General features: G+C 55.0%; 2 protein-coding genes across 2 annotated transcripts in view; both read left to right on the forward strand.

Annotated features, from left to right (window-relative positions):
* EDC4 (enhancer of mRNA decapping 4) overlaps positions 1-897 on the forward strand; it is a 33,791-nt gene extending 32,894 nt beyond the window's left edge. Inside the window, exon 29 of the mRNA XM_088529068.1 lies at positions 567-897. Coding sequence (XP_088385194.1) covers positions 567-759 — 193 coding nt within the window. The 3' untranslated portion in view covers positions 760-897. The remainder of the gene's footprint in view (positions 1-566) is intronic.
* Positions 898-1,855: 958 nt separating this feature from the next.
* NRN1L (neuritin 1 like) lies at positions 1,856-5,837 on the forward strand. The gene is made up of 3 exons (XM_088529105.1): positions 1,856-1,916; positions 5,286-5,439; positions 5,558-5,837. Exons 1-3 carry the CDS (start codon positions 1,856-1,858, stop codon positions 5,835-5,837), a joined length of 495 nt encoding a protein of 164 aa, XP_088385231.1.
* The last annotated feature ends 4,403 nt before the right edge of the window (positions 5,838-10,240 follow it).

Genomic DNA, 10,240 nt, shown 5'->3' on the forward strand with positions numbered 1-10,240 from the left:
CAGCATTACTCTGCCTTTGATTCTTAACCTATTACTGGACTTTGGGCCGGCAGCTTCTCATCATGACTGCAAAGAGGTTCAGTGTGAAGTGCAACAGGAGTTTCTAGAAGTGCCCATTAGATGTTCCACATAAAGCTCGTGTGGTAAAATAGTGACCATGCTGGTACTGCTGTAGACACTTACAGGTTTTAACCCTACTATCTGTCTTGAAAAACTAGGTTGTTGAATTGCCTGAAGATTTGGACCTAGGTTTACATGGGATATGTCTTAAATCTAATTTTTAACTCAGGTTAGCATGGGGGGAAGGCAAGTCAAGCTGGAAAAAAAGCTGGGAAAAGGCTTTAAGTTACAGAAGAGTTAGTAATCAGAGTTAAAGTCACTGCTGAGTTCAAGCTGACCAGTTAGTGAGCATCTCTTGCAGTGGCAATATGGGCTTACTTTCAGGCTGAACTTTCTGCACTGAGGATGGTTAGATGGGGAACAGTTTTGTCACTAGCGCCCAAATGAATGGAATTGAAGTGGGATCAATGTGGAGTTTGGCTCTAAACCTGGTCTCTCTCCTGCAGTTACTTGGAAGAAGCAGTGATGCACCTGGACCAAAGTGACCCCATAACCCGAGACCACATGGGCTCTGTCATGAACCAGGTGCGGCAGAAGCTCTTCCAGTTCCTCCAAGTGGAACCCCACAACACACTGAGCAAACCTGCCCGTCGCCTCATGATTATGCTTCAGGGTCTGGTCACCCCTGGCATGACCTAGGAGAACCTTGCTGTCTTGCGGGCTGCTCCATGGAAGCCTACTCAGCAGCTCCAGTAGTAACTAACCACGTATGGCTTGTGTTAAGAGCTCCTGCCAGGAAATCTATCAACATGTGTGTGATGTCTGTAAGGCAAATGCCATCTGTGTATAGTCCCAAATAATCACTGAATGCTTATTTTCCTGAACAGCCTTGTTTTGAAAGTTAGGTCTCCTCTTCAGCTGCCCATCTATACCGGAGGCCTAGCTGGCAGCCCACGTTGCTTTCAGCAGAAGCCGAGGGCTTTCTTACCCCTTTAGTTTGGAGTCTGCGGCTGGGAGCAGAGGAGAAGGAACATCTGCCCTGAGCCTAAGCAGGGGGGCTGTAGGGCTGTGAGTTCCTTCTTGACGTGGAACTTGTTACCTGTTCTTTGGAAGCCCTCCTCCAAGGGAGCTGCTGCCTTGTAGGAGGGGTAAATGGAAGGATGTCAGCCAAGAGCAGAGTTTTGTCTAACTCTGTCCCAGCTGCTCCTGCACCATGGGGGCAGAAGTGAGCATGGGGCTGTGCAGATTTGTCCTCCTAGTTCAGGAGCAAGCTCAGGAGGTGCCCGGCGTTGGAAGGGTCAGGAAGCAGCAAGCTCCAGGAGCCCTTTCGCGGTTCTTGGTTCTGTTTGTATTGGAGCATGTCCATGGATCTGATGTTTCCTTTAGTTTGGATTTTACACCAGGATTTTTCTTCTTAATCTAAAATTTGATTTTTTTTTTTTGAAATGACATTAAGAAGGATTCAATAAACAACAGACAACTTTTTTTGAGAAAAAAACGAAGTGCTGCACTTGCTTTTCTGCAGGGGCAGGGAGGCCCCTGGAGCGGGGGCCGTGACCAGCTCTGGGCTGGTGCCTGAGGCGGGGGGAGTGCGGGGCCCCCTCCGTCCCGGTACCTCAGCTGGGCGCCGCGGAGGCGGGCGGCAGGGCGGGACGAGCGGCCCGGGAGCCGCGGCCGCCCCGGGGGGCGGCGCCGGGGGGAGCCCCGGGCGGGGGCGGCCCGGGGGCGGTGCCGGGCGGGCCGGGCTCGCGGCGGAGCGGAACGCGGCGCACACGGCGGCGGCGGCGGCCGCACCATGGGCGGCGGCGGCGGCTGGTGGCTGCTGGGCGTCGTGTGCCCGCTGCTCCCGCACCTCGGTGAGTGCGCGCGCGCCGGGAGCGCGGGGCGCGGGCGCCTCCGGGGCTCCCCGGTGGTCGCGGCTCGCACCCCGGCACCGGGAGGCTGGTCCCGGGGAGAGCCCGAGCTGCTTCCCCGCGAGCGGGCGGCCTTGGGCTTTCTGCCCCGCGGCTGAGGGGTGGGAGCTTCCCCGTCCGGGCTGCCGCGGGCTTGGCCGCCCTGGTGTCGCCAGCACCTACAGCCCCAGCCCGGCGCCGAGAGCAGCGAGCCAGGGACAGCGGGGCGCTCGGGGTCCTGCGGGGCTGAAACGATCGCCCCGGCTTATGCCGCCTCTCAGGGCTGAACGTGGAGGAAAGTAGCTTGGTGCCATCACCCCGCTGCTCCCAGGGCTCTTCGCACTGGGACAAGCGCTGAGCTGAGGGTGGGTTTGCGCCTCTGGCTCTCCTGCCCTGGTGACCCCAAGCAAGCCCTTCCCCCAGAGCGCTCTGTGCTCCTGGCCACTTCCCTCCTCTCCTGCCTCCCACCTTCCTTCACCAGCGGCCTGGGGGACACCCCAGCAACTCCTGCAGGCTGGCGCCCCCACCTTGCCTGTGTCAACCTGCTGTCCCCAGGTTGTCTCATCCTTCTTGAACTGAGGAAGGATGCCGTCAGGCTCCAGGCACGGCCTTATCCACCTTGGAGCTCTTGCACACGGAGCTGGGAGTCCGGTGCTGCACTGAGGGTGGAGCATGGGGACCATCCGGCTTGGGGCTGGTGAATGATTTAGGTCCTTCCCCAGAGGCGAGACAGCTGCCCTGGTGCCCGCTTGGAAGGCAGGGATGCTTAGCAGTGTCCTGGGCTTCATCGGTGTTTCCTTTAGGACTTTTCCCAGGTACCAGAAGTGCTGTACCGCCCTGCTAGAGCTGGGAGCAGGTTTATGCCTTGGGCTTTTGTCATGGGATAGCAGAGCTGGTTTGTACTTCTAGTTTCTCCTTCGTGCTGGTCCTGTCCCTCTCACTCAGCCCAAACCTACAGCAAGGGAGGGAGGTGGAGGGGAGCACCCAGGCAAACGTGCCTGGGAGGCAAAGACCCAACTCCCACAGCCCCCTCTGGCTCGCTGCTGGAAGGGATCTCTGCACCTGCCCGCCTGGACCTGCTTTTCAGCAGCTTTCCCGGGGCTGGTGTCCTCCGGGTTGCTCTGACGCACTTATTGCCCAGCCAGCCCAAAAGAAGAGCAACAGATCCCGTTGGTTACACTGACACCTGGGATATGTGACCCATGTGGCTGGTATCTACCCGGTATCAGAGGCTTTCCTCAGGGATGCTCTCAGGGATTCTTGTTTTTGCAAATACTCATTGCTGTGCACAACAGGATGACATTTTGGACTCAATCCTGCCCCAGTCTCGGCTGCTGCTGTGTTGTTCAGTGCCTTACTCCAGAGGAACAGGCGTGGGATGCCACCGGCACGTCACAAGGCTCCCTGGAGACGTCCTGGCTTCCTTTGTAGTTGACAAAACTGCTTTTGGCTGTCTTTGGGGACGCCTTTCTGTATGACAGCCCCTGGATTCTCCCTCCAGGCAGCAGGGCTTCTGATGGGGCTGACCTTATGCCTTTTTTAGCCATCTACAACTTAACAGAGCCCCTGTGCACACCATGCATGTCATTCCTGACAGTCTCATGACTCCCATGACATGGCCCCAGATATACCTGTGTCCCTCTGGTGACAGCTGTCCCTCCTTGGCTGACCAGCGCAGAGCTGGTGCCTTCCCTGGGAGCTGCTGTGGGCACCATCAGAGGATTTGTTTCCGTTTCTGCCTGTCCCAGGATGGTGGCCACTGTCCACTTATATCAGCTTCCAGGTGCTTGCGAGCCTGAGTGAGCCAGTTCTTGCTGCAAAGAGCTGGAGCAGCTCTTCTTTAGGCCCTGACAGCCTGGTTTGGTGTCTGTCCTGGTGTGATGTCCTAGCATGACTTGGTGGGTCTGTGAGTGAACCTGAGTGTTATACAGACCAGAGCGGGGTCTCCCCACAACGCGGTGCCAGCACAATGCAGGTTCACTTGCTCCTGCCTGCTTTTTTTGTTTTCCTTGCTGGATTTGGCCCATTATTGTTACACAGGTCTGCCCTGGCTCCAGAAATCTGAGGAGCTCTCTGCTTTGTGTGACAGGGAGAGGGAAGCAGAAGCATCAGATGACCCCCAGCTCCACGCAGTCCCTGGGGGGCAGATCCACCACCATACCCTGGCAGAACCGAGCATTCAGCACTTCCTAGCCACATTCCATCCACATCACGAAGCTTTTTCCTTTTCTCCTGGCTGTGGAAGCACTAGCAATTAGTCCTAGATATGCCCCATCGCCCGTCATCCTGCAACTGGCACCAGGGTTTGGCCGTTCTCTTTGGTCATCCCTTGACGAGCACAGTAGAGAACAAGGATGAATCAGTTGGAGTCGCATTTGTGCCCTTCCTTTCCCTCCCCCTCCTTTTTATTTTCCTTATGTGAAGGTTGCTCTTAGAGCAAGGACCTCAGCTTGCTTAGCTACTCAAGTCCTTTTTGTGTGTGTGTGTGTGTGTTGTAGTCACAAATTAATCTTCGCTGCCCGGGGATAATAAGGCCGGACAGATGGCTCTGAAGGATCTCTAGGAGGCCCGAAGCAAAGTGGGCCAGCGCGCTGCCACGCGGGTACAGCTAATGGCAGCAGCACTGGTGATATCATCGGGTGGTGCCACATTCTGCTCCCAGGCCAGGAGCAAAGACTCTGCTAGAGGAAGGATTCCATTCTGAGGGCTCCAAAGAAATCCGCTCTCGCTTCATGTGCAAATACCGCGTGGGGCGTCCCAGCAATGGCTGCCTTTCTCCCCCTAAAAACACAACCTGTCGCTGTGCTGACTAGGTGATTGTCACTTTAGCACAACAAGACCTTCCATGAAAGCATCCAGGTCCCTTAAAGACACAGAGTTTTGGAAGTAGTTGGTCACCTCATGAAGGTGGTCATCTTGTTTCCTCATTTTTCTTTTCCTGACAGCTGTTAGGTAGTTTTTTTTTGCAGGAGTCCCAGACAAAGCAGGGTAGTTTTTTTCATCTCCTCATCCTGGATGTTCCTGACTATGTGGTCTGGCTCAGGCTGCACACAAGAATGACTTGGATTGCCCTTCCTTGCCTTGTTACCCTGCTTGGCATTGGGCACTTGAGAGGATGCCAAGATGCCTGGAGGAGTGAGAGAGGGGGATTGTGGACCCTTATTCAGCTCACAGTATATGCCTAGAGATGGGTGATTACAGCAGCTATGCATGGGATGGGGCATTGTATAGGGACAGTCCTGAGGACTCTGGGGGGACTTTGTGTCACAGCTATAGCCAGCTGGAGGATTCCAGAAGGCAGCTTCAGCTCTGGCTTTTCTGTCCCCTCTGCAGTCATGAACCAGGAACCCGTGAGCATGGCAGGGAAGTGTGACACCATCTACAAGGGCTTCGCGGGCTGCCTCATCAGCCTGGGGGACAGCATGGCACAGAGCGTCCAGCAGCAGGAGAGCGGCCAGGAGGTGCAGGAGCTGGACACCATCTGCAAGTGAGTGGGCCACGGGCCCGGCTGCCCTGTGCTTGCGCGGCAGTGGGGTGGCCCGGGGCATGGATGGAAGCTCCTTGTGGCTGACAGGTTCCCCCACGTTCCTGTCTCCTCCTCCCAGGTCCTGGGACGACTTTCATGCCTGCGCCAGCGGGGTCCTGTCAAGCTGCCCCGAGGAGGCAGCTGCCATCTGGGAGTCGCTGCGGGAGGAGTCCCGCAAGATCCAGTTCCAGGGAAACCTGCACGAGCTCTGCAACGCCCGGGCCCGGGCCCGTCTGGCCAGTGCCCAGGGCTCTCCAGCTGCTGAGACCAATCAGGAGACCCTGAGGGGCTCAGCCACCCCCATGCGCCTCTGCCTCCTGCCCTTGCTAGCCCTGCCGCTGCTGGCACCCTGGATCTAGCCCTGTGGCAGCACCGGGACCCCTTTCTGCCCAGCCCAGCTCAGGACAACGCCAGGAGCTGTTTGATGAGGAGGCAGGAGCATCACCTCTGTGGTGGCAGGGAGGTGGAGTCGTTGCCTTGCCACCCACCTGGCAGGAGTGGTGTGTTTCAGGCAGCCTCTTCTTCAAGTGCCGCTGGCTCTGGAGACATCCAACAGCTCTGCCATACCACGCTCCGAGCCGTGACCCCAGGACTGCTGGATCTCTGTCCTGAGGGACAAGGGCTGTGCTCACCCTGCAGAGCTGGGCCTCTTCCCAAGGCTGTTTTGGGCTCCCTCCTCCTTGCGTCCCTCATGCCACTGAGGATGGCTCTGATGCAACCAAGGGACCAAGGACAGGGAAGTCCGTGAGGTCACCCTTGTCCCTGATGGGGTTCACTGCCAGCAGCTCGGTCCCTTGTCATCCCCACACAGGGCAAACACAGCCCCGTGGGTCCCTGATCCTGTGGCCTCAGTGCCCGCATTGCGTTCACCACTAGGCCTGTCTTGTGGGAGCATCGTCGTCTCTCCTGGATCCCTTCAGATGTATTTATATTTATATTAAAAGATGCTTTTACATTTCTCCAGTCTCTCTCTCTCTGCTTTGGGTCCACCTCACTCCCTTCCCTGGGCTCCCTTTTTGCTCCCCAGGGCTCCTGCAGAGAGGAAAGATGGGAAAAGCTTCCTGGGTCATGAGTGTCCAGGGCAGGAACTCCTTGGCCTGATCTGCAGGGTGGTGGGTGAGGAGAAGCTGTGAAAGGAGCACGTGCATGGGCAAGGAGGCTCTGCAGCCTCTCACCTGGGAAGCCACCAGGCCAGGGCTGTCTACAGCAGCCCCACAGGACACCCAAGGGTCCCCCGGCTAGCGGGGAACAAGTGGGCAGAGGACTGCTAGGAGGCAGCTAAAAGCTACTCAGGTAACGCAAGCTGGCCAGACAGGGGCCCAGGCATTACCAGGGATTTTTCATTCCCTCTCACAGGGTATTAAGGGCTTTGCTGGAATTCTGGCTCTCCATTGCGGCTGGCCCTAATGTAATGAACCTGCCTTCTCGCGTACAGGAGGCAGCCACCCTCGGCCGTGCACCAGGCCCGCCTGCGCCTCGGCCTGCGCCAAGCCCTGGGCAGCCAGAGCCTGCGTCCCGGCCCGCACGGGCAGCAGCAGCCAGGGCCTCCTCCACCCCAGGGCTCAACCTGGGCTTGAGACCCAGCCCTTGGAGAGCTTCTGATGCCCAGTGCTCCATCCTGGGGTCTGGTGCTGGGTCCTGCTTCAGAACCCTTCATGCCCGAGGACAAAACCACAGAGCTAACCTGAGAGACAGCTGTCCTCAAGGTTAGACGTATAGGCAGTAAAAAGATAGGGACTATACTTGCTTTATTTAAGATATGTTTTAGGGAAACATGGCCCATGCATTTTACTTTATTATTTTTTTCCAGTCATCAGCTTGCCTGCTAATGTACAATTACATTAGCAGCTCATATCCAATGGCATCATACTTTTTTTTTTTTTTTTTTTGGTTATATTCCCATTTTCTCCCTCTCTTATTTTGGTCCAACTTTGCCACATCTTAATGGGCATCAAGGAAAGTGAGGTTTGCAGGGATATGAAGCACTGCTGTTTTATGTTTTAACTTCTGGTGTCAGCGAAACTGGACGTAGAGCACAAGGAGAGCTGTCTCCTTTCCATTGAGCCCTTCTTTCCTTTCTGTTTGAATCAAGGAGGGACTAACACAGTTGGCAATGCAGACAGTGATGGTGTTTTAGCTACGGATAAAACTCAGAAGATAGCGCTGCTTAATCTGCTGCTGTGCTTGGGTAAGCTGTGTCAGCGACCCTAAATACATTGTGCTGAGCTTCTATTGTTTTGCCTGTGGCTAGCATCTCCTTTTCTGTATTTTTTTTCTTATTTCTTAGCACAAAATTTTGCATGTAAGAGTCCAACAGCTCCTACAAGCAGTCTTTTTTATCCTAGAGGCCTGTATCTGAGAGTCAGAATCTAATCACTGCTATCTTTATCAAGCCAAGCAAAATTATTTTTCATTTTGTTACAGAAACTGCAAAGTCTCCTCCTTCTAAGTCCAATCTTTCCATGGAGGTGCATCATGGCTATGACAGACACAGTCCGTACAGGCAAACACTAGCTTGGCCAGCTAGTTATGCACTTAAATATGCAGTTCTTCCTTCTGTACATTGGTCCGGCTGCTCAGTGCCCATGCCAAAGCACTGAGCCTGTAAATGCTCCCTGGAAGTTTGTGCTGTGATACATCTACATCTGCTATGGAAAGGCTGAGTGGTTACTGCTGCTCCCCAAGCTTCTGTTGGAGAGGTAGCAATCCCCTTCTCCCTGATTGCAGGAGCCACATTTCAGCCAGCGGGGCTGGCCGTCTGGCTGCCTTCCCCTTTTTCCAGCCTATCCTCACAGCACTGGGTCCCTCTCTGCTTTCGGGAAGGACTGGAAGACCAGCTGCATCCGACACGGAGCCCAGGCATGTCAGGGAGGGGAGGCATGTTTGGCATGTTTGGCATGTTTGGCCTGGAGCTCCTGCAGCCAGTCTGGCCAGCCCAGCCCCGCTCCCGCATGGGCTCCTAGCCAGATGTTAGTCTAACATCTGTTGGTTTTAAGACTTTCCAGTGAGAGAGCCAGCAGTTCCAGCGCTTTTAATTAATACATGCGTGTCATAACCTGCCATTTATTTCATTAGCAAGCCCAGAGCTGGCTCTGGGGGGGTGACCCACAGCTGCTGTCTGCGAAGGACAAAACATAGCACAGGCAGAAGTGACGATGGACTGTGGGAGCGTCCCAGCTGTCACCTGTGAGCCCCTTGTTTGGTGGCCATGGCCATGGGAACACCACGATGGGATGCCCAGGGGACTCTTGGGGAGCCCAGAAGAGGCCAGGTCCCTGTGACATCAGCTCAGAGGGGCGCAGCACCCTCTTGGCTCTCCTCTCCCAACAGCTGCCTTCTCCCTGTGGTTAAAGCAGCCAACATGTGGATAATCTGCCTATTCTTTCATTTCCAATTTCTGACAATCCTGTGTTTAAGGGTGAATTAGTGCTGGATCCCTGCAGGATGGCTAAGAGGATAAGCGCTGGGCAGGCAGCCGCCCACATACAGCACAGCACTCGTCTCCCTGACAGCTCTCGCCCAGTGGCACCTCTGGAGACCTGCAGCAGCCACCCAAGGTGCTGGCCACGTGCCAGCTGCTGCAGTCTGCTCCGTCACTGCTCGCTTTTATGTTGGCTGGAGGCTGCCAGCCCTTCTCTTGAAATCCCAAACCCAACTCTGATGTTTCCCAGTCTTTGGCAGGTAAAGGGGGTACCCAGGGATGTACAAGCCCATCAGAGCAATGCTCTTCCAGAGCATCACCACAGTCACCTGCCCTGACATGTGTCAAACTGCTTTGCTTCAGTCAAACCCACTGACCTGAAGCATGCTGATGTTGGGAATGGACATTAAACACTGCCTGTGTCTTTGCTAGCCCATTCCAGCTCAGGAAGAGGCAGGATATGGCCAACCAGACCTGCCTGCAGGACCAAAGGTGACTTTTCCCCCTAAGCACTGTCTGCAATCTGTACCAGGGCAAAAATGCTTCTGAGGAAAGACTGTCCTGGGATTATTCTCCCAATCTAATCTGGGAGATGAACAAGGCACCACCAGTTTCCTTAGAATGTAGGTGGAGGAATGATTGCCAATGCCTGGATGTCTGGCTGGTGCTCCCGAGAGCTGCTCCCCTGGGGAGGTCATGCTGCTGCTGGTCAATCTTTCCTCTTCCCCACCACCTTGCTCCATTCCTGCATTAGACACAGCCACTGGCTGCTCCCATGAGCTTTGCCTGCCATCCTTTCCCTTGAAATCCCAATAATCCCAGCTCTGATATTTCCTGCTCCTTGGCAGGTAAACATTTACAGCAGCCCCAGGGCCATCTGCAGCTCACCCTTGGGATTGGATTGTGGGAGACAGGGCCTGGCAGCGCTCAGCACCGGTGAGCATCCAGTGTGTTGTGAAAGCCCATTGCTCTGGTTATGAAACTCCAGCGACCTGTTCTTAATTCCCAGATATGGCTGCTCTCCAGATTTAGCCCATCAAGGCAAATTAATTGGAGTAGATCCTAATTTGCTCTCTGCTATTCTTCAGTCCGAAGATTAAATGCTTTGCAGACATTATCTCCCTTTCTCTTTTCTAAGAAACAAACCTGAATTATTATTTAAAAAAAAAAAAAGAAGAAATGGAGAGTTAGGTTGAGTTCATGCAAAAATTCACTCTTTGTAATCACAGAAGGGGCTGGAGAGGATCCTGCATCCCTGGGCAGCTAGAACCAGATGGTGACACTATTTTGGTCAGCTGTGTGATTGAGCACATGTGGCACTCAAACAGGAGGGTCAACCTC

The sequence above is a fragment of the Tinamus guttatus genome, unplaced genomic scaffold, assembly GCF_059628265.1.
Source record: "Tinamus guttatus ecotype Peru unplaced genomic scaffold, ASM5962826v1 Tinamus_guttatus_pri_ptg000323l, whole genome shotgun sequence".
Classification (NCBI taxonomy): Eukaryota; Metazoa; Chordata; class Aves; order Tinamiformes; family Tinamidae; genus Tinamus; species Tinamus guttatus.

What these genes read in the sequence shown, in the direction of transcription:
- NRN1L (XM_088529105.1), top strand. Translation starts at nt 1,856, where the DNA reads ATGGGCGGCGGCGGCGGCTGGTGGCTGCTGGGCGTCGTGTGCCCGCTG. An exon ending in CCCGCTGCTCCCGCACCTCG is followed by an intron (nt 1,917 to 5,285) that starts GTGAGTGCGCGC and finishes TCCCCTCTGCAG; the next exon opens with TCATGAACCAGGAACCCGTG. An exon ending in GAGCTGGACACCATCTGCAA is followed by an intron (nt 5,440 to 5,557) that starts GTGAGTGGGCCA and finishes TCCTCCTCCCAG; the next exon opens with GTCCTGGGACGACTTTCATG.